At 38.0% G+C, this 25,331-nt stretch overlaps 2 protein-coding genes across 3 annotated transcripts; both read left to right on the plus strand.

Annotated features, from left to right (window-relative positions):
• The first annotated feature begins 10,780 nt into the window (after positions 1-10,780).
• Positions 10,781-15,446, plus strand: LOC106084035 (uncharacterized). Its single transcript, XM_013247458.2, has 3 exons — positions 10,781-11,252; positions 15,131-15,303; positions 15,366-15,446. Exons 1-3 carry the CDS (start codon positions 10,781-10,783, stop codon positions 15,444-15,446), a joined length of 726 nt encoding a protein of 241 aa, XP_013102912.2.
• A 2,239-nt stretch (positions 15,447-17,685) lies between these two features.
• LOC106084043 (uncharacterized) lies at positions 17,686-24,337 on the plus strand. Of its 2 annotated transcripts, none has more exons than XM_013247467.2 (5): positions 17,686-17,826; positions 20,093-20,292; positions 23,211-23,623; positions 23,685-23,906; positions 23,968-24,337. In XM_013247467.2, the coding sequence occupies exons 1-5, from the start codon at positions 17,760-17,762 to the stop codon at positions 24,218-24,220; spliced, it is 1,155 nt and encodes a 384-aa protein (XP_013102921.2). In that variant the 5' UTR covers positions 17,686-17,759; the 3' UTR covers positions 24,221-24,337. The 2 variants fall into 2 exon arrangements, with proteins under 2 accessions (XP_013102921.2, XP_013102922.2); XM_013247468.2 differs by having other exon boundaries at positions 17,738-17,826; positions 20,098-20,292.
• Positions 24,338-25,331: the final 994 nt, after the last annotated feature.

A 25,331-nucleotide genomic window follows, 5' to 3' on the forward strand; every position in this document is an offset into this window, starting at 1 on the left:
ATAATCTGTGCAAGATTTCAGCTCAATATCTCTATTTTTGAAGCCTGTAGTGTGATTTCAACAGACAGACGGACGGACATGGGTAGATCGTCTTAGATTTTTACTCTGATCAAGAATATATATACTTTATAGGGTCGGAAATGGATATTTCGATGTGTTGCAAACGAAATGACAAAATGAATATACCCCCATCCTTCGGTGGTGGGTATAAAAACATTCCGACTATATATGTAACTGAATTTAAAACTAATTGTTTGTACTTTATTTTAAACAAGTATTAAGTCCCGATGCTGAAAAAACACGAATAGAGGTGCATCAAAACAACTTAGATTTGTTGACAATAAAAAAAATAATATCTGGATCCCACCACGTTCCTATATTTGTGCCACCACATTCATTTAATGTGATTGCCACAAATAATTAATTTTTCTTTCACCCTAATCACAACGTACACAGTTGTTATCCATTTAATAAGTTGACGCTTTTTTTTAGTTTGAAAAATATGATATGTCAATCAGCTGGTCTAAAAATTAACAAAAGGAAGCAAGATAAATTGTATATGCAAAAAAAGGAACTATGGAACTAGTTCCAGCAGTTCCTTACTAGTATAAGTTCCAATGAACTAGTTCCATCCGGAACTACCCAACTCTAATATACAAGTAAAACGCTCAACCCACTAAATGATTTTTGTTTTTACGTTGACCAACACTAACACAAGTAAAAGCGTGCTAAGTTCAGCAGGGCCGAATCTTATATACCCTTCACCGAATCTTATATACCCTTCACCATGGATAGCATTTGTCAAGTTCTTTTCCCGGTATCTCTTCCGTTCGGACAACGGAATGTCCATTCCAATTCGCTTGTCTGAATTTCAGCGCAATCAGGTTGTAAATGATGATTTGAAGGGCACAATAGCCTAACTCGGTAGAACGGCCTATGTGACAGCTATATCAACATATGGTCCGATCTTAACAATATTTGGTTCACACAACGAGATGCCTAGTGCATCTCACTGATCAGCGAAATCGAGTAATAAATGCGCCTCTTATGAGATTAAGACCATAAATAGCCAGATCGGTCAATATGTCAACTATGTCCAAATATGGTTCATTCTGGACCAAATGCGGTTCGAATGCTGATGGGTCTTATGAAACTCACTGGTTTGAGTTTCAGCGAAATCGAGTATGGGCTTAAGACCATAAATAGCCAGATCGGTCTATATGTCAACTATTTCCAAATATGGTTCATTCTGGACCATATGCGGTTCGAATGCTGAAGGGTCTTATTAAACTCACTGGATTGACCATATTCGGTTCGACATCCTATCTGAACTCACTTTGCCAAATTTTGTCGAAATCAGAAAATGCGCCGGCAGATCGGTCTATATGGCACCACTATTTAAAAAATATCTGATAGAGACCATACTCAGCTCAGATACCATGAGGCCTAATGCAACTCACTTTTCCAAATGTTAGTGAAATCGAATGAAAAACGCACCTGCCCTGACCCTTAATATCCTGATCGGCTCATATGACAACTATATCAAATATGGTCCGATTTAGACCATATTCAGTTTGGACATACATACTGCAACTCACTGTGCCAAATTTCAACAAAATCGACAATAAATGTGTCTGTTATGGGCCTAAGACCCAAAATCGGCAGATCTGTCTATATAGCAGGTATATCTTAATACATCTGAAAATCTATCTTATGCATAATCGGCTGGAATACCGGGAGGCCTAGTGAAACTCACTGGTCCAAATTTCAGCGAAATCGGATGTGCCTACTATGGCTTAAGACATTTAATCGGCAGATCGGCCCATAAGGCAGCTATACCTAAATATAGCCCAATATGAACCATATTCGGCTCAGGCATCCGCGGCCATAGTGCAACTCACTGAGCCAAATTTCAGCAAAAGCGGACAATAAATGCGCCTTTTATGGGCTTAAGACCCTAAATCGGCAGATCGGTCTATAAGACAGCTATACCTAAATATAGTCGGATTCGACCCGTTCTAAAACTTAACCTGCGTATAAGCGAAATACGAATCTGTGCAAAAATTTAGCTTAACATCCAAAATTTTGAAGGCAATAGCGTTATTACAACTGGCAGACGGCCAGACACACGGACATCGTTTAATCATCATAACAGGTGGCAATTTTACGATGATCAAGAATATATATACTTGGTAGGGTGGGAAATAGATATTTTGATGTGTTGCATATGGTGATATGATATGATATGATATGATATGACATGACATGACATGATATGATATGATATGATATGATATGATATGATATGATATGATATGATATGATATCATATGATATGATATCATATGATATGATATGATATGATATGATATGATATGATATGATATGATATGATATGATATGATATGATATGATATGATATGATATGATATGATATGATATGATATGATATGATATGATATGATATGATATGATATGATATGATATGATATGATATGATATGATATGATATGATATGATATGATATGATATGATATGATATGATATGATATGATATGATATGATATGATATGATATGATATGATATGATATGATATGATATGATATGATATGATATGATATGATATGATATGATATGATATGATATGATATGATATGATATGATATGATATGATATGATATGATATGATATGATATGATATGATATGATATGATATGATATGATATGATATGATATGATATGATATGATATGATATGATATGATATGATATGATATGATATGATATGATATGATATGATATGATATGATATGATATGATATGATATGATATGATATGATATGATATGATATGATATGATATGATATGATATGATATGATATGATATGATATGATATGATATGATATGATATGATATGATATGATATGATATGATATGATATGATATGATATGATATGATATGATATGATATGATATGATATGATATGATATGATATGATATGATATGATATGATATGATATGATATGATATGATATGATATGATATGATATGATATGATATGATATGATATGATATGATATGATATGATATGATATGATATGATATGATATGATATGATATGATATGATATGATATGATATGATATGATATGATATGATATGATATGATATGATATGATATGATATGATATGATATGATATGATATGATATGATATGATATGATATGATATGATATGATATGATATGATATGATATGATATGATATGATATGATATGATATGATATGATATGATATGATATGATATGATATGATATGATATGATATGATATGATATGATATGATATGATATGATATGATATGATATGATATGATATGATATGATATGATATGATATGATATGATATGATATGATATGATATGATATGATATGATATGATATGATATGATATGATATGATATGATATGATATGATATGATATGATATGATATGATATGATATGATATGATATGATATGATATGATATGATATGATATGATATGATATGATATGATATGATATGATATGATATGATATGATATGATATGATATGATATGATATGATATGATATGATATGATATGATATGATATGATATGATATGATATGATATGATATGATATGATATGATATGATATGATATGATATGATATGATATGATATGATATGATATGATATGATATGATATGAAAAAAATACAATAAAATAGAAAAATTTATATAAAAAATTAAAATAAAAAAAAAATTACATTAAATTAAATAAGTTAAAATAACACGTAAAATAAAAAAAGCCATGAAACAAAGTAAAGTAAAAAACTGAATAAAATGCCATGTATATGGAAATATGGAGAGTATTCTAGATATCCGAGGCATAGACATATAGATTAAGTGGGAGACAGCCACTGCACAGTCGGATAGAATCGAAAAAAAAATATGCCGTGTGAGAACGGGTAGAAATTTTGAATGAAAATTTGGTGCATGGTTTCCGGGTATTGGGGTCGTGGGCTAAATTTCTATAAAAAGACTTTATTCCATCGCAAACTGTGTTATCACAATGGACTAAAAATTATCTAAGTAAAGCATGATAAGTCTCTCTGGAAAACGGGAAAACTTTCACTCTATATATACATTTAAATAAGTCTTAGTACTTACTAAAATAAATTTATTATAAGCATTATTATTAATAAATATTCAAAATACAAATTTTATTGAACGTAAATTATAGCTGAGAAAATGCCAAAAAACCCAAGTCCAAAAATGTTAGTACAACTCCAAGGTCAAATGATCGATTATTCATCCCAACTATGATAGCATTATTTGAGAGTTTTCAAGCACTGATTCGACATATTGAAAGATACACGAGAGTATTGTTTGTATTTTCTCAGAACTTCCAATATTGAAATGTTTGTTTTTTTTTTTAATCAGAAAAAAAACTTGATTGTTAACCATCATCGTTTGAGATATTAATAATAATATACATATACTCTTACAAATGTGTTTATTTATACATGATATATAATTATGAACAAGTGCGAAAAGACACAAAAGTTAAATAATACCGGCTAAGATCATGGCTGCTGCTTGCTTCTGCCAAAATAACTTAAATAAAAGCAATGGACGATACACAATTTAATTTACATTTTAAATACAAAGAAATTTTCTTCGAGTATTCCACAGAGAATCTTATGATACAAAAATACAAATTATGGGTTTGTATAGCAATACTGCGATATGATCTTAAGAGTATAGAGAGCCAAAAATGAAACTACAAAATAATAGAAGCTATCAAGCTCTATTAATATATTTGATACTAGCCGAACCGGGCCCGCTGCGCCTTCTTTAACTCTCCAATATCTTTTTAGGGTGGGGACACTTCGCCCTAAGAGCGGATATCGAATTTGTGCCATTGTAGTCTATGACAATAAACGAGTTCATATCCTGGCGAGAACATCGGGCAAAGTGGTGTTTATTCCTTCTTAATGTCATTTAAAAAATTTTCCCCAAAGAGGTGTAGCACTGCGGGTCGCCGTTCGGACTCGGCTATAAAAAAAGGTCCCTTATCATTGAGTTTAAACTTGAATCGGAAAGCACTCATTGATGTGTAAGAATTGGCCCTTCTCGGTTCTCGTTGGTAATGTTCTTCCTTAGGGAAATGTTCTCATTAGGAGAGGGATGGCACCTCAGACATTTCGAATCAAATATGGTTATCAAATTCTTGCTGCACTTCCAAATCCCTTAAATTTGAGCCTCATATTGCCATGGCCGGTAAATATGAGCCATTTGGAGGGTGTTTTGGGGCGGCCACCGGCACTTTGCACTGAAATAGATATGAAATTCGTTCTTTATTCCCAACAGAAATAAAGTTTAGTTTAGGGGGTGCTTTAGGGCGTACCCCAAAACACTTGGCTCCAAAATTGGTAATCAACTTCGTTTTCTACTCTCAAATACCTTTCATTTGAGTCCCATATTGTCATAATGGGTCAAATTACCCATTTGAGGTATATTTAGGAGGAAAAGCGCCACCTAGACTTGAACGCAAATTTTAATTTCATATTCGTTATCTACTCCCTATTACCTTTCATTTGAATCCCATATAGACATGGTCGGCTAATATGCCCATTTGGGGTGGGCGACCTCCCATTACTTGGGCCTTATGTTTTATGCCATATTTGTTATCTACTGCCTAATGCTTTCCTAATACCTTCCAGACCAACCTAAACAATATGCGAAAATTTCGAGAAAATCGGTCCTGCCGTTTTTCAGTCTATGCGGAACAAACAAACGAGAAAATCGGTCCTGCCGTTTTTCAGTCTATGCGGAACAAACAAAGTCCCATATATCCGTGATTGGCTAATGTGCCCATTTTGGGCGTTTTTGTGGGGATGGGGTGACCCTCTATACTTCGACATGAATTTGTATGCCAGTTTCGCTATCTACTCCCGCATAATTTTCATTTGATACCCGTATTGTCCTTATAGGTCCACTTTTGATTTTGGGTTGTGTTGTTGGGGAAACATTGAAGGGTCCGCCCCTTCCGTTATTAATAAATTATAAAGCCTATTCCTATTTCCTGGCCATATTCGTAATCTACTCCCGAATAACTTTCATTTGAGTCCCATATTGTCCCGATTGCTCCACTTTTATTTTTGAGTGGTACTTTTGGGGTAAGGGGGAGGGTCCGCCATTAAGTATGGGACTCGATTTCTTTTGCGTACCCGTACGCTACGTCAATTCTCGCCGGTTTCCCAGTATAAATCGGCCAATACTGCTGCAATTTCGAGTTCGATATTCGTACGAAGTTCATCAATTGTCGCTGGATTGTTGGCATAGACCATAGATTTGACGAAGCCCCACAGAAAACGACTGGACCATTTCGTGAAATAACACGTTCTCCAAACTTGATTTCCAATAAATTGATTGTAATATTCCCTGTGTGGGTTCTGACGCCACCCTGTTGGAACCACATGTCCTCCAAGTCCACATCTTCCAAATGGGGCCAAAACTATTCTGAGGTTATGCAAAAAAAAAAGAGGTTATGCAAAAAAAAGAAACAGGAGAATTGGAGAACAAGATCGGTGTGTCAAACCCCTATGCCACACACAAGCACGTATGTACCTTCCCCGAATTATATGGCACCCTCCGTCGGAACCATCCCGTTTCGTTCCAAAGGTAAGTTCGCAAGATCAACCATTTCGACGAAGAACCGCCTTTCCAGAAAGGAAAGCCTACATCCGTACAGACCCAAACATGAACAGAGCATGGGCTCTATAAATTCATCCTCATGCTCCTCCTAAAGTCATTGTGCGGTATTACCATGCGCGCCGCCATGTGGCCTATGGCACAGTATCCGGTTATGACCCCTATTAAGGTACTCAGCGACCTCTTATCGAATCCCAGTAACTCCTTCGCCCTCCTCCGGTCGATGACGGGCCATATCGTCCTGGCGGTCCGGCCTCCATCCATAGAGTCCAATCTTGAAACCGACGACGCTCTGGCTATCTCATCTACCATGTTCAGTAGCTCGACAAATGTCAAGTAGACAAGACCTGTGACTGGTTCGCCGGCGCATTCGAAGCCCTTCGGGGCATTCGTTCGCCCCCTCATTTCCTGGCATCCCTTTATGTCCGAGAATCCATGTCAGCGTCACATCGTGGACGCCACATACCTTGAATTCACCATTCTCGAACCCAAGGCCACAAAAATCCTGAGTTTTGAGGGTGGTAAATCTCTTACCAGAATTTCTCTTGCTGCTACTGTAATGGTCACTGTAATTCTGCTTGAAAGACACGTATGTACCTTTGCCAGATCCATCGGGACCATCCCGTCCCGTCCACAAATCTCATGAAATCTTTCAGAGGTGCGTTAGCAAGATCCCCCAGATCGCTGAGGAACCGCTTCCTCAGAAAGGAGAGCCTGCGCCCCTGCAGACCCGGACATGAACAGAGCAAGTGCTCGATAGTCTCATCCTTATCCTCATTAAGACAACTCTTGCAGAACTCATTCCGCGGTATTCCCATGAGCGCCGACATGCGGCCTATGGCACAGTATCCGGTTATGACTTAAGGTATTCAGCGACCTCTTATCGAACGCCAGTAATTCCTTCGTCCCCCTCCGGTCGATGACAGGCCTGAAAACCCTAGCGGTGCGGCAAACCATTCGCCGAGTCCCATCTTGTCACCGACGACGCTCTGGCCATTTAAATGACTATGTTCAGTAGCTCGACAAATGGCACGTAGTCTAGACTGGTTACTGGTTCGCCTGTCGCAGACGAACCCCTCTTGGAGCATTTGTTCGCCCCCTCATTTCCTGGAATCCCTCCCGGAACCACCGTTCTCGAACCCAAGGCCTTGAGCCCCGTCTTAAGTCCACATAAATCATGAGTTTTTAGGCCAGTAAATCCTTTACCAGAATTTCTCTTGCGGCTACTGTAATGGCACAGACCTCTGCTTGAAAGACCGTACACTCGTCCGCCAGTCTCATAGACATACCGAAATTGAGTGCGTCGGAGTAGACCCCCAATCCAGTCCTTGACTCCATCTTGGAGCCATCTGTGAAGATCGAGGTCTCATCTTCCTCAAACATAGCATTCGCCTTCTAATCACACCTCCCGGGAAAACGAATCCAGAAAGTCCTTACCCCAATCGGTACATCTGACTCTGATGCAGGTCAGTCTTTGGACCTTCTCGAATTCCCTCGTACGAGTCCTCTTATCCACCGTACCAGTGGCCCATAGGTCAGTACTGGTCTTACAAAGACCGTATACATCCAATAAATTACCTTGGGGTTTAAACCCTCTTCCTACCCCACATCATCCAGCAGGAGTAGAAAATGCACAGTGCCTTACGTGGTAATTCCTCTTCCAGGAAAGCTTCGAAACGAGGACTATGCCAAGGTACTTCGCTTCCCTCGACTGTTGGGTGATATGAACTTAGGTATCGTGTATCTTCGAGTGATGAGCACCAGCTCTGTCTTCTTGGTGTTGGTCCATATCCCATTTTTAGTAGCCCTTGGCGACAATCTCCGCAGTGACCTTTCCATGATCTCGCTAATCGTCAACAGATGCCTTGGACCAGCAATAAGACGTCGTCCACATAATCTATGAACAGCCCCAACGAGAGACACCAGGATTTCATCCACCACGAGGTTCCACAGAATCGACGAGTAAGTAAGTCAAATTTAATTTTTCCAATACATATGCCAGTGCACTTTCTCTGAAGAAAGTTCGGATATTCCAGATACGACTAGGCCTAATCTTATATATCCTCCACCACGGATTGCATTTACCAACTTTTTAGGGCTTTTTTCCGTTTTTAAACAGAAGCAAACAATAATCCAGCTAATCGGATAAAAGTTACACCCTCCAGGTTCTGAAGAATTTCGATCAGTGTATGTGGAAGGTGTATGTATGGATCGATTTTGTCCATATTACGGATGGATATTATAACAGATGCCATAATGCAAAATTGTAGCTAAACAAGTAAAAAGGCGATAAGTTCGACCGGGCCGAACTTTTGATACCCATCACCTCAGGTATATATGTAAACCACCTTTCAAAGTTCGGTGAAAATTTCATACCTTATGTCCCATATCAGTTATATCAAAATATGTTCCGATTTGAACCTAATACTAATAAGTACAGTAGCTATATATAAAAATAAACCGAAGCCTAACATAAGTCACTATGCCAAATGTCATTGGAATCGGATTATAAATGCGCCTTTTATGGGCCCAAGACTTTAAATCGAGATAGCGATCTACTTGGCAGCTATAACCAAATCTTAACCGATTTTGGCCAAGTTACATAAAAATATCGAAGAGCCTAACACAAAGCACTGTCCTAAATATCGGCGAAATAGGACAATAAATGCTTCTTTTATGGCCCCAAAACCTAAACCTAGATATCGGTCTATATGGCAGCTATATCCAAACCTGGACCGATCTGTGCGATATTGCAGAAGTATGTCAAGGGTCTTAACTTAACACACTGTCCCAAATTTCGGCGACATCGGACAATAAATAAGCTTTTATGCGTCCAAAACCTAAAATCAAGAAATCGGTATATATGGCACCTATATCCAAATCGGAACCGATGGGGGCCAAATTAAAGAAAGATGTCGAAGGGCCTAACACAACTCACTGTCCCAAATTTCAGTAAAGTCGAGTAATAAATGTGGCTTTTATGGGCCTAACACCATAAATCGGATGATCGGTCTATATGGCAGCTATATCCAAATCTGGACCGATATCGGCCAAATTGAATAAGGATGTCGATGCGCCTAACACAATTCACTGTCCCGAATTTCACCAAATTAGGATAATAAACGTAGCTTTTGTGGGCCTAAGACCCTAAATCGGAGGATCGGTCTATATGGCAGCTATATCCAAATCGGACCGATCTGGGCCAAATTAACGAAGGAAGTCGAAGGGCCCAACACGACTCACTGTCCTAAATTTCAGCAAAATCGGATAATAAATGTGGCTTCTATGGGCCTAAGACCCTAAATCGGCGGATCGGTCTATATGGGGGCTATATCAAGATATAGTCTGACTTCGAACTTAACCTGCCTATGGACAAAAAAAAGAATCTGTGCAAAGTTTCCGCTCAATATCTCTATTTTTGAAGACGGTAGCGTGATTTCAATAGACAGACGGACGGACATGTCTATATCGTCTTAGATTTTTACGCTGATCAAGAATATATTGGGTTGCCCAAAAAGTAATTGCGGATTTTTTAAAAGAAAGTCAATGCATTTTTAATAAAACTTAGAATAAACTTTAATCAAATATACTTTTTTTACACTTTTTTTCTAAAGCAAGCTAAAAGTAACAGCTGATAACTGACAGAAGAAAGAATGCAATTACAGAGTCACAAGCTGTGAAAAAATTTGTCAACGCCGACTATATGAAAAATCCGCAATTACTTTTTGGGCAACCCAATATATACTTTAAAGGGTCGGAAATGGATATTTCGAGTAGTTACAAACAGAATGACAAAATTAATATACCCCCCTCCTTCGGTGGTGGGTATAAAAACAGCTAGTCTTTGATCCCTTGCAATAAAATCTTAACATAATTGCACTGCTTTACTAACCAAATGACACCAATATGAAACAAAGTGTTATACAAACCATGCAACCATGACATATAACAGCTCTTTTCATCGGCGACAATTAGAAGAAAAAGAGTGGCAAACACCATGAAAGTTTTGCTGCAATTTAGTTTACCATCAGCATTTAAACGAAATGCATATCACAGTCATACTGCTAGCAATCTTTGCAAGTTTGCCGGTGGCTTTAATGCAGCAAACATTCGAAAATCATCAAGATGAATATGACTCACCTAGCCCAGAATGGATAAAATATCAAAGGGAGAGATACGATCCCAAATACAACAAGGTCACATCAACAGTATCGGCCACACATAATTTAGAGTGCGATGAAAATACCCAACCTAAGAAAAAGCAGACTTCCAGAAAAAATAGTGAACGCCGTGAACAACAAATGAATGAACAAGAGAAAGTGGCAACGGACGACGCAAGTGAACAAAAGCAATCGAAAACTGATGATTCTAATGAGTTGAAATATCCCTCAATTCAGGGTTTCATAGCCTTCATAAATTCACTCCGGCATACATGGGCTAAGAAATCCTTATTTTCCATTGAAGATAAAATACAATTTCTATACAATCTCAAGGACTCTTTGATGAGAACTATAGGTAAGTAAGTAGAAACAACGATCGGGCCTGAACTTGTATAAATTAACAGATGATTAGCTCAGTATTTATGAGAGTTATTTTAAAGAAACCAAATTAGGGAACTAACGGCACCTAGGGCCCATGTATGGACCCATATTTTTCGCGATTACTTTTTTGAAACGCTACAAAAATCTCTCGGATCGTGAGAAGACTAGACTATTACTGAAAGGAAGTAAGATGGAGGGCAGTATAGTTATTGGTTTCATAACGGGACACATAGGACTACAAGCTCACTTATGTAAAATCGGTGCGGCAAGTGATAGCATGTGTAGGACATGCGGGGAAGATGATGAGACGTTGGAGCATTTCCTTTGTCATTGCCTGGCTTGCGCGTCTGACAGATACCGGCGCTTAGGTGGAGACACAATACCAGACATGAACCAACTTAGGGGAGTGGTATTGAAAACAATTAAGGATTTTGTAAGTAGCACGGAATTTCTAACTTAAAAATTTTGTTTTGTTGGTTACATTATAGTTTTTAGAGCTCACTAAAAACCGATTACTGGCTTAGGTGTACGTCCATAGTGGTATGGGTGGATTAATATCTGTACTCTCTTTTCAACCTAAACTAACCTAACCTGGTCACCCATCATATATTTCTTAGTTGTACCTACATGCCAAATTTCAGACCTACAAGCTCCATCCGAACAGAAAGTACAAAATAGTACCAATTTTGGTACCAAAATTTAGGAATTTTGAAAAGATCATTTAGTCATACATCATTTATATATTCATTGTAACTACATTCCAAATTTCGAACCGCTAGCTCCATCTGTAGAGAATGTACCAAATAGTGCCAATTTTGGTACCAAAATGTTCGAATTGTGAACAAATTTTTAATCGCCCGTCATATATTTCTAAGTTTCTCCTAAATGCCAAATGCAGACCTCTAGCTCCATCTGCGCAGAAAGTACCAAATGGTACCAAAATGTACGAATTTTAAAAAGATCATAGTCACCCATCTTATTTTTCCTTGTTGTTGTTGTAGCTGAGGCAGCCCTGGCCGATGAAGTAATCCATCGAGTCAATCCGGCACGTACAACCGGCTGCCATGGGATTAATTTTTCCTAGTTGTACCTACATGCCAAATTTCAGACCTCTAGCTCTTTCTGTAAAGAAAGTACGAAATAGTAACAATTTTGGTACCAAAATGTACGAATTTTGAATAGATCATTTAGTCACCGATCATGTTTTTCCTAGTTATACCTACATGCGAAATTTCAGACCTTTAGCTCCATCTGAAGGTACAAATTACGGTATTAAAAGTACGTTTAATCCCGTTACCAGCACTATTTTTTCATTTTTATACCCACCACCGAAGGATGGGGGTATATTCATTTTGTCACTCCGTTTGCAACACATCAAATATTCACTTCCGACCCTATAAAGTATATATATTCTTGATCAGCGTAAAAATCTAAGACGATCTAGCCAAGTCCGTCCCTCTTTCTGTTGAAATCACGCTACAGTCTTAAAATATAGAGATATTGAGCTGAAACTTTGCACAGATTAATTTTTGTCCATAAGCATGTTAAGTTCGAAGATAAGCAATATCTGACTATATCTTGATATAGCCCCTATGTAGACCGATCCGCCGATTTGGGGTCTTAGGTCCATAAAAGTCACATTTATTATCCGATCTTGCTGAAATTTGGGACAGTGAATTGTGTCTGGCCTTTCGATGTCCTTCTTCAATTTGGCACCGATCGGTCCAGATTTGGATATAGCTGACATATAGACCAATCTTTCGATTTAGGGTCTTGAGTCAATAAAAGCGCATTTATTGTCCGATTTTGCCAAAATTTGGGACAATGAGTTATGTTATGCCAGTCGACATCCTTCTTCAATTCAGCCGATGTCGGTCAAGATTTGGATATAGCTGCCATATAGACCAATCTCTCTATTTAAGGTTTTGGACCCATAAAAGACGCATTTATTTTCCGATGTCGCCTAAATTTTGGACAGTGAGCTAAGTAAGACCCTCAAAATCTTTATGTAATATGGCCCAGATCGGTCCAGATTTGAATATAGCTGCCATATAGACGGATCTCTCTATATAAGGTTTTGGACCCATAAAATACGCATTTATTGTCCGATGTCGCTTAAATTTGGGACAGCGAGTTAAATAAGACACCTCAAAATCTTTATGTAATATGGCCCAGATCGGTTCAGATTTGGATATAGCTGCCATATAGACCGATATCTCTATTTAAGGTTTTGGACCCATAAAAGACGCATTGTCCAATGTCGCCGAAATTTGAGACAATAAGTTAAGTAAGACCCCTCAAAATGTTTCTTTAACATGGCCAAGATAGGTCCAGATTTCGATATAGCTGCCATATAGACCGATCTCTCGATTTAAGGTCTTGAGCCTATAAAAGGCGCATTTATTGTCCGATTTCGCCGAAATTTGGGACAGTGAGTTGTGTTAGGCTTTTCGACAACTTTCTGCAATTTGGCTCAGATCGGTCCAGATTTGGATATAGCTGCCTTATAGACCGATCTTCCGATTTAGTGTATTGGGTCCATAAAAGGCGCATTTATTGACCGATTTTGCCAAAACTTGGGTCCGTGAGTTGTGTTAGGCCCTTCGACATCCTTCTTCAATTTGGCCGACATCGGCCCAGATTTGAATATAGCTACCATATAGACCGTTCCCTCGATTAAAGGTTATGGGCACATAAAAGGCGCATCAATTTCGCCGAAATTTGGGACAATGAGCTATTGGGTTGCCCAAAAAGTAATTGCGGATTTTTTAAAAGAAAGTAAATGCATTTTTATTAAAACTTAGAATGAACTTTAATCAAATATACTTTTTTTACACTTTTTTTCTAAAGCAAGCTAAAAGTAACAGCTGACAACTGACAGAAGAAAGAATGCAATTACAGAGTCACAAGCTGTGAAAAAATTTGTCAACGCCGACTATATGAAAAATCCGCAATTACTTTTTAGGCAACCCAATATGTTAGGCTCCTCGACATTTTTCTGCAACTTGACCCAAATCGGTCCAGATTTGGATATAGCTGCCATATAGTCCGATCTCTCGATTTAAAGTCTTGTCCCCATAAAAGGCACATTTATAATCCGATTTCGCTGAAATTTGTCACAGTGACTTATGTTAGGCTTTTCGACATCCGTGTTGTATATGTTTTAGATCGGTCTATATTTGGATATGGCTATCAAAAAGACAAACATTTTGTTCTACAAAATTGAACAATGACTTGTACTTATTACACCACTCTACAATTTGGTCCAAATCGACCATATTTTGATATAGCTGCAATGGGGGTATACATTTTGCAATTTCACCGGATTATGACGAAAGGTGGTTTACATATATACCCGAGTAACCAAAGTTCGGCCTGGACTTGTTTCTTTTCACCCTCATCCTTTTGCACAAGATGTCTTTTAAGTCAAATTTCAAAATTCTACCTCTATCCATCCGCCATGTACAAAGTTCACCCATTTCGTACCTTTTTGGTACTTTTTTTAATACCTCAATGTAAAAATTTCCAAAAACTCACCCAATCATCCAATTAAGGTTGCCATAGTGAACCTAAGTTCCAAAATTCTGAGCTCTAATTCAATTTACAAAGGAAGTATCAAATAGTACCAATTGCGGTACTAAACGTACTATTTCCCCCACTCCAGGTACGATTTTTCAAATATTTTTTTTGCCAAACCTTATTTTTTAATTTGAACCCAAGAACATAATTCTAGCCCTTTCCGTTCGCGCAGTCAGTCAGTCACGCAACTTTTTTATTTATATAGATAAATAAGATTCGCCTTTGATTCCATAAAGTTTCATATTTTTTATTATTTTTTTTTTTTTCTTTTAGAGAAACAATTCTTTACCATATGGCCAGACAATGATGATGACGACCATAAATATCGATCGGTACGTCGTAAACGAGGCCTTTTAGATGAATCAAACATAGATTTTCCCCCTGAAGCCGCTTTGATGAGCATCAATTTTCTAACTTTTGCTGTTTTTCTAATAAAATTAGTATTAGTAAGTTCGAATTTTGATCATTTATTTTATCTCACGATATATTTTGTTTTTTTTTAATTCAGCAAGTGGTCAACATTATCAAAAATAAACACGTTCAGTATACTGCTATGGACATGGGCACAGAAACTGTTACAACTGGCTAAAAATATTGCATTAATTTAATTTAACATATAGTTTCTGTGAAATATTAAATAAATTTATAATAAAGGATATATAAGGATATAAAATGAAAAAATTGTCACTTTCGACTCTCATTCGGTTTTTCGTCCTCAAGGAACAAACGAACACACATTGATTTTTAAATACGAGTATAAAACTTCCATTAGACGATTAGACATGTCATATGAGCTGTCACTTCCTGTATTCATAAGATTTGTCTCATGCAGGCCGAATAAGAATAGAGCGCGCTCTAATCGTCATATATTCTCATATATAAATCGGTTTTAATTGAAACTGCTTTAATCATGAAAATGATAATATCAATCACAGTTTGTGAAAAAGGTGATTGGAAAAAGATTCAAATAAAACAAGTAACAAGTAAAAGCGTGCTAAGTTCGGCCGGGCCGAATCTTATATACCCTCCACCATGGATCGCATTTGTCGAGTTCTTTTCCCGGCATCTCTTCTTAGGCAAAAAAGAATATAAGAAAAGATTTGCTCTGCTATTAGAGCGATATCAAGATATTGTCCGGTTTGGTCCACAATTAAATTATATGTTGGAGACCTGTGTAAAATGTCAACCAATTCGAATAAGAATTGCGCCCTGTGGGGGCTCTAGAAGTAAAATAGAGAGATCGATTTATATGGGAGCTGTATCGGGCTATAGACCGATTCAGACCATTATAAACACGTATGTTGATGGTCATGAGAGGATCCGTCGTACAGGCAAATCAAATAATAATTGCGACCTCTAGAGGCTCAAGAAGTCAAGATCCCGATCGGTTTATAAGGCAGCTATATCAGGTTATGAACCGATTTGAGCCATACTTGGCACAGTTGTAGGATATCATAACAAAATACTTCGTACAAAAATTCTTTCAAATCGGATAAGAATTGCGCCCTCTAGAGGTTCAAGAAATCAAGACCCAAGATCGGTTTATATGGCAGCTATACCAGGTTATGGACCGATTTGAACCATACTTAGTACAGTTATTGGAAGTGATACCAAAACACTATGTGCAAAATTTCAGTCAAATAAGAGTAAATTGCCCCCTCTACTGGCTTAAGAAGTCAAGACCCAAGATCGGTTTATATGGCAGCTATATCAAAACATGGACCGATTTGGCCCATTTACAATCCCAACCGACCTACACCAATAAAAAGTGCTTTCAACAGACAGACGGACGGACATGGGTAGTTTGACTTAAAATGTCATGACGATGAAGAATATATGCACTTTATGGGGTCTTAGACCCATATTTCGTGGTGTTACAAACAGAATGACGAAATTAGTATACCTACATATATATCCTATGGTGAAAGGTATAAAAATAATTATATATTTTAAAGTTTTTCGCAACAATCGTATGATAAGTTTAGAACCCAGTTTACACTGCTCCGAATCCGTATTTAATGGCTCGATCATCTGTTTCCCCTTATATGCGAGAAAGAAGATGACAACAAAGATTGCAAACAAAAGTCTTACATCTGACATGGGGCGGATCAACATCCGCACCCTCTTTTCAACCTAACCTATCCTAATATCTTCAAACCTGGCCAGCTGTTCACGTGGAACTTTTGTTGCATGACTTTTTTTTCTGTTATGTCGTCTATAGACGCTATCTATTACAATAGATAACGGCAAATTTCTCAATTAATTAATAGACAATTTCCGAGCGATTTAATAAGCAACGTCTAGTATAGTTTTGCACTCAAATTTTATCTGGATGGAACTAAAGACGGTACAACATGATCGCACTAATTGTGTGTACGTGTTGATTACAGCTTTTGCCAAAAACGGTGCATCGATTTTTTCTTTTGTTTGTTTTTTTTTTTAATTTTTCATACTTTACTTCTCATTGTGTAACTATTTGGCACAATTATGATTACATATATCTTTGACACCATTCATCGAAAAAATCGAATGATTTTGATTTTTCAGCCATGACTGATGGTTGTTGTTGTTGTAGCAGTGTGTTAAACACTGAGACGACAGCCCTTGCCGATGAAGAACTCCATCGGGTCAATCCGGTGCGTACAACCGGCTGTCATGGGATTGATGACTGATGGTTATGTGTACATGTGACGCATACACCTTTTTTCGGATGTACATGACAACGGGCTATAAAAAAGAGTATTCGATTTTTTTATCCACCAAAAATTGACTTCGACTTCTCTAAACAGAAAGCCGAGTTATCGATTAGTCGAAAATCGACTTTTATTTTTGTTGATAGTGAAAGTTCACGTGGTTATCTTTTTTTTTTAATATTTTAATATTTCCAAAACTACTTAACAAAATGAAAGAAAAAGTGGAGATTGAAAAAGTTTACACACGTAAAAAAAATGGCGTTGTTCCGACATTAAGTAAGAAAGCCGATGTATTAGGACTACACTAATTTTTGTCCATTTCTCTTTACAATTAATTGCTTTTTGAAGCATGGAGCACAACAAGTTAAACCACACCAGAACGAACTTGCTCCAAAAAGAGAGCTAGCCCAGATATGTGTGACTCCAGCAATTGCGTTAAACCTGTTTCCTTAAAGTTGGCCAAAAATAAAAGGAATTAACGTAGGTGGATGAAATTTGGCGCAGATATTTTTATTATTATTATAGGATGCTGCCAAAAATGGACCTTATAAATTTGTTTTGATATAGACAGTCATCCAATTTTACTTCCCGAGACCGCAAAATGCTAATTTTCTCTCAGAATTTCTTCAAATTTGGAATAAGGGTTGTTTTGGGCCATCGCCAACCTTACCGAATATGGGCCAAATCGGATAGTTTTTCTATATAGTTTTCATACGGAGCGATATGCAGATTAATGGCTTTAGCTCTATTATCTAAGAGATCTATTTTTCAGGCAATTGTGCGGAAATTATGATGTGATTTATATTAAGCGTCAGCCGGTTGTACGTACCCTATTGACCCGATGGTGCTGTACACCACCGGGACACACATCCAGCGCGTTGACATCATTTCTTGCTCCGTAGGAGTTGAGGCTGCTTCATCTGCCGGATCGTGATTGAACAAGAACAACTCTGGTTTACCGGCGGAGGTCAATTTCTTCAGATGCAATGGGAGGCGGTCGTTCTACGAGGACCACATTTACCCGGTAGCTATTCACCACATCTGCAACCGTTTCTGTATGAATATTGTCTGGACCAGCTTGATATGCCGCTTAATCTAGAGGTTCTTTTTTGTAGCGCTGAATCTCATGCTCTAGATCTTGTAGATCTAGAGCATGAGGCTTCTGGGCGATGGGTATCTATCCAAAAGATGATGATTTGGATGGTTTCTGTAATAACAGCCCAAGAGGTATTGCTTAGACAGCATGTAGTTATGTCTTCGCTCTGGTAGGATCTTTGTCTCCTGATGGGGTGGTCCACATGAGAACTGAGGAGACAGCCCGTCGCAGTTCGAAGGGCGGCATTCTGACAGATCTGAATATTATTCCACTGCGTGTCACAAAGTTGACGAGACCACACTGGCGCTGCCTAACTTTCCACAGACCGGCCAATTGCTTTGTACGTGGTCAACAAGGTTTCTTTGTCTGCACCCCAAGTGCTGCCAGCAAGTGACTTGAGGACCTTGTTTCTACTTTTGTCTTTATTGCAGATTGCTGTGGCATTTGAGGAGAATGTATAAGAGCTGTCAAATGTGACGCCAAGTATTTTGGGACACTTGATGGTCGGAATCATTTCTCCATTGACCATCACATTCAGCTCTTTATTCACCTCACTCGTATTTGTAGTGAACAATGTGGCTGAAGATTTGGTGGCAGATATCTTCATCTTCGTTGAGTTTGACGTTATCGTACATTTTGAAACCACAGAAGGAAGATGCCTTCTACTTCCTACCGTTGAATTTTCACATCCGCTAAATCAGACAAGTTCTCAAAGAAATGAGAACCTAAAGTGGAACTCTTTCTGACTGCCATTGCGGGGCAACCACAAGGCAGCCGGTTGTACGGTCCGGATTGAAGTCTTTCATCGGCAAGGACTGCCGCCTCGTTGTACAACACACTGCTAGAACAACAACAACAGTGCGGGACACACACACAGCAGATGTCCTATAGTCTGTTCTTGCTGGACGTTCTCACAGCTTCTGCAATAGTCGTTACTTGCAACCTTCAATCTGTCAGCATGTTTTCCAATCAGACAGTCACCTGTCACTACGGACACAATGACTTAGACGTCTGCTCTAGCCAGCGACAGCAAAACCTTAAACCTCTTCAAGTTTAGATTTGCCCACATAACTGGGAGGGTACAACGGAAAGCAGTATAACTCCTCCTTAGCAAGGGTCGAAAACAAGTCAGAATTTTTACTCTTATATAGATTATAACTCAGTGGAGCACAAAGGCATATAAAACCATCATGATAAGTACTTGCATTTACTATTTCAAGGACATATTGCCATCTCAGCTGCTAAAATGTTGCTTTTCATATGTATACCCGCTGGTTTTGTTCGTCCATAGAATTGTTTGCCAGCTGAAAACCATGCCTAATAAACCCTGTTTAATATAAGGGTTTAAAGTAATTTTAATTAACCTGTTATCTTTTTTCCCCCCATTATCTTATGCCTTTTCCAATTCTTTAATTTTCAAATTGGTATATTTTTTTGTTTTTTAAGTGAAGTTTCAGAATGGAAAATTGGCCGCGTTTACAAAGGAAAATACTGAATTTACACGTTTAAAATGTAAAGAAGATGCAAACAAGTTTGGTGCATTACTAATGGCTAACGGTAGTCTATATCAGGGACTTATAAACAATACCGAAGCGAGTGAGCTGACGGACACTTACATTTGTGTTAGAAACAAGCGAACTAACAAGGTGAGTTGGATTTTTTCCTAATAGCATTTGTTGTCTTATCCCTTATTACTTTTATACCCAACACCATAGACGGACGAGCGTATATACATTTTGTTTGCAATATATCGAAATATGTATCTACAACACTACAAATATTTCTGACCGTCGTAGAAATCTAAGACAGCTTCGGCCTTATTCACAAAACTTAATGTAGATTTAAAATTGGTTTATTTGAAAGATTTCCTTTGTAGCACTGTCAAATAAACTTATTTTAAGGCTTCATTAAGTTTTGGGAATACGACCGCTAAGCTATGTCCGCGTGTATATGTGTTGTTCCTAAAAATTACTGCAGCATTTCAAATGAAACTACCAAGTTGAATCTTGGCACAAACTATTATTTTGTCAATTTCATGTGAAAGTTGAATTGATATAGAACCATCGACACCCTTCAACGTTTGAAGCAAATCGGTCCATATTTAAATATGCAACCATATAATCCAAAGATAAGGGACCTCCTCCTCAGAGCGACATCTGTTTGGGGAAGAGTTTTTATATCGCAAAGAAACTCACAAATGTGGCCAGCATTAGGAGGAGATAACCACTGCTGGACATTTTCTGATTTTCCTACCGGGATTCGAACCCAGGCGTTCAGCATCATAGGCGAACCTGCTAACATCTGCGCTACGGTGGCCTCTAAAAGTAAATCAGACAGCACTCATTGATTTGTAAGAAGTTTGCCCCAGTTACTTAATGGAATATTTATGGGCAACATAATCCAATTCCAATTAACCGTCTTAGCTTATAACTAATTTTTTATCCGCTGAAATGTGGCAAAGTAGTTTGCATTATTAGACCCATTAACACCCCTGCCTTGTCCTCCATATGGAGTACACTATCTGAATACATCGACCTCCTGGCTACTGATCAACAAGGAGAATGCATCAAAGCTAGTAACTCAATAGCTTCTGAACTCTCTATCATACTTCAAAACCTTTATGGGCCCAGCCATTTGCTCATCCAAGCCTGCGGATTTAAATTCTTGTATATGTATACAATGTAATCTAATGTATGTGTGTTTGCTTACATTGTCTGGATTCCCTAATTTGTATCCGCTGCGCCTTCTTTAACTCTCTAATATCTTTTTAGTGTGGGGACACTTTGCCCTAAAAGCGTATATCGAATTCGTGCCATTGTAGCCTATGGCACTGAACGCGTTCGAATCCTGGCGAGAACATCGGTGTTTATCCCCTCTTAATGTTGGCGACATTTGCGAAATCCAATGCCATGCATGGTCATTGAAAAAAATTTCCCCAAAGAAGTGCCGCACTGCGGGACGCCGTGCGGACTCGGCTATAAAAAAAGGTCCCTTATCATTGAGTTTAAACTTGAATCGGAAAGCACTGAATGATGTGTGAGAACTTGCTCCTTCTCGGTTTCTGGTGGTAATGTTCTTCCTTAGGGTAATGTTCTCATTTGGGGAGGGATGGCACCTCAGACATTTCGACTTAAATGTGAATATCAAATTCGTGGTGCACTTCCAAATTCCTTTAATTTGACCCCCATATTGCCATGGCCGGTAAATATGAGCCGTTTAGAGGATGTTTTGGGGCTGGGGCGGCCACCGGAATTTTGCACTAAAAATAGATATCAAATTCGTGCTTTTTTCCAAAGGAAATGAAGTTCAGCTAAGGGAGTGCTTAGGGCGTACCCCAAAATACTGGGCTCCGAAATTGGATATCAAATTTGTTTTCTACTCTCAAATACCTTTTATTAGGATCCCACATTGTCATAATGGGTCAAATAACCCATTTAAGGTATCTTTAGGAGGAAAAGCGTCACCTTGACTTGATAGCAAATTTTAATGTCATATTCGTAATCTACTCCTTAATACCTTTCATTTGAGTCCCATATAGCCATGGTCGGCTAATATGCCTATTTGGGTGTGGCGACCTCCCATTCCTTGCAATTTATGTTTTATGCCATATTTGTAATCAACTGCCTAATACTTTTCATTTGAGTCCCATATTGACATGAACTTCGAATATATCTGTTTAGAGAAGTTGCCTGCTGGGTACTTGGAGTGGTGCCTACTGGGTACTTGGACCCAAATCTTAATAACATATTCGTTTTCTGGTATCCAATACCTTTCATTTGATACCTATATATTCCCGATCGGTCGACTTTTGATGTTGGGTTGTGTTTTTGGCATAAGGGAGAGGGTCCCTTCCGATACCGAAAAATTATATAGCCTATGTGTTCTTCCAGACCAATCTACACAATATGCAAAAATGTCGGTTCTGTCGTTTTTCAGTCTGTACGGAACAAATAAACCGAGTCCCATATATGCGTGATTGGCTAATGTGCCCATTTTGGGCGTTTTTGTGGGGTTGGGGATGCATTATCTACTCCTGCATACTTTTCATTTGATACCCATATTGTCCTTATCAGTCCACTTTTGATTTTGGGTGGTGTTTCTAGGGTAACGGTGGAGCGTCCGCCGCTTTCCGTTGTCAACAAATTATAAAGCCTATTCCTAGTTCCTGACCATATTTGTAATCTACTCCCGAATACCTTTCATTTGAGTCCCATATTGTAATGATTGCCAAATAAACCTTTTTTAAGGGGTTTTGAGGTTGGGGCGACCCCCAGGTACTTTGACCCTTGAATACCTTTCATTTGAATCCGATATTGTCCCGATAGGTCCACTTTTATTTTTGGGTAGTACTTTTGTGGTAAGGGGGAGGGTCCGCCCCCCTCGCGATATCCAAAAATTATATAGCCTATGTTTCCTTCCAGACCAACCAACACAATCTGTGAAGATTTCAAGGTAATCGGTTCAGCCGTTTTTGGGTCTATACGGAACAAACAAACAAACCGACAAATAAACAAACATACAAACACAAATTGAATTTTATATATAAGATTTCTCCTTTTTTCAGATGACTATCATCCCCATTGATCAGGTTAATTTGAGAAATACCATCTATGGAGGATTAGATCAAATTAAGAAGAGTTCTTTATCCGACGATGTTACAAAGATGACACTTTTGAAGAAATTTGGTGGTAGAAAGGCTTCGCGCTTTGTCAATGATCAGGAAAAAATGCGCATGGATATATCTGTTGTTCAAGACAGTCTAACAGAGACGGTTAACGAATCAATGTTGGATGCAGATGATGGAGTAGACCAAGTAGATAATACCAAATACTTTGATAGCATACGTCCTCCTTGTAATAAAGACGCCGAACATGTAAGGGATATTTATGAAATATCAGATGTTGTGCCAACTGAACTAATGAATCGAATGGAAGAGGAAGCCAAAACTGTATATCAAACATCCTTGGACCAAATACCGTGAGTAAAGGCACAACATAATACCACTTAAATGCTCCTAATGCGTAATATTTCTTTTTAGCATATCATCGGAGTATTTGAAACAAACCATAGCTTCTATACAACAATCAACAGCAAGCGTGGAAAACTTACAGCGGCTAAAGTTAATTATCTATATGGATAGTTTGCTGAATTTAATCAAATCACGTGTTAGATCACTTAACAAGGCTGAGCTTTCTCAGATTTCGGAAAAGGTGGAAAACAATGTGAGGGAAAGGTTTTCCGATCCCAATTCAAGTGCTAGGTAAGCATATGTGGCCTTTAATATGAGGATATTTTCAATTTAAATCTTCAAATTATTTCAGTGGCTCCCGTACGGCTTTCTCTACCGAAAAGGCGTTGTGTCATTTTATTGTTTTGGCCTTTTTGATTAATGATAAGTTTGAAGCTGATGCCTCCATATTGTCTCAAGAACTGAATGCTCCTCGCGCCAAAGTCATTAAATATGCACACATTGTATATGGACTGCCCAAATCACGAACATCGATCTTAGCCCTAAAACTACCCAATAAAGTTCCTCCATTGCCAACAAAGTTTGCACGAAGAAAGAAGACCTAAAGCATGTACATGATTTTTAGTATGATATATCGGTTAAGAAATATGAAATGCATATGAAATACTTTTCATGGTACGAACTTAGTGCAAATAATTAAAGAAAATACTTTTGGTAAAACATACTGAAATATATTGGGTTGCCCAAAAAGTAATTTCGGATCTTTTAAAAGAAAGTAAATGCATTTTTAATAAAGCTTAGAATGAACTTTAATCAAATATACTTTTTTTACACTTTTTTTCTAAAGCAAGCTAAAATTAACAGCTGATAACTGACAGAAGAAAGAATGCAATTACAGAGTCACAAGCTGTGAAAAAATTTGTCAACGCCGACTATATGAAAAATCCGCAATTACTTTTTGGGCAACCCAATATTTTAGCTTAGTTTATTTGTCCAAATCATTTAGTGAAACTCAAAGAGATATAAAATGTGTCAATAACTTTACGATGTGGGCACATCTTATATGGGGACCCTATTGCGTTACTAAGCCGCAAATATCCATTTGCTTCCCAAGCCACCCAGGAGTTCTGAAGACCAATAAGAAGACTCTGCCATGCAATCCGGGCAGTCCAATCCAAGTCGAGTAACGTGGAAAGTCAAGGCAAAAGATGAGTAGCCTAGAGTGAGATCCAGCTACAGCCATTTAAATACGTTTTTGATCGTGTGAGGATGTCTCCCGTTTTATAAAAAGTTCTCTGTTACACTCAACCTATTTTCAGACAGAATCCACTCCAAAGGAAGTTATATGGTCAATTTACAATAAAGAATCGAGGGGGGCTTTAACAATGTGCGGACCGACGCACTGATCCAATCCTTAGCCCAGTACTGAGTGAACCCGGTACTTGAAGACTGAATAAACCATATGCTTAGGAACAGGTAAATAAATTGTGTGTCCCATGACATAAATATAAGGGAGAAAGCGGCACAAAGCACGCCACAGGGGGCATTTTATCGCCACTCCTATGGGTGACCACCATAAATTACCTATTACAGATGCTGACTGAGGAGGGATTTGAGCCAGTCTGCTACGCAAACCATGTTATAATACTTCTAAGGGGTAAGGATCCGAACGAGCTTTCCTGAAGGGCCGAGAGGATCTTGCATATGGCATATGAC

This window comes from Stomoxys calcitrans, chromosome 2, assembly GCF_963082655.1.
Source record: "Stomoxys calcitrans chromosome 2, idStoCalc2.1, whole genome shotgun sequence".
Classification (NCBI taxonomy): domain Eukaryota; kingdom Metazoa; phylum Arthropoda; class Insecta; order Diptera; family Muscidae; genus Stomoxys; species Stomoxys calcitrans.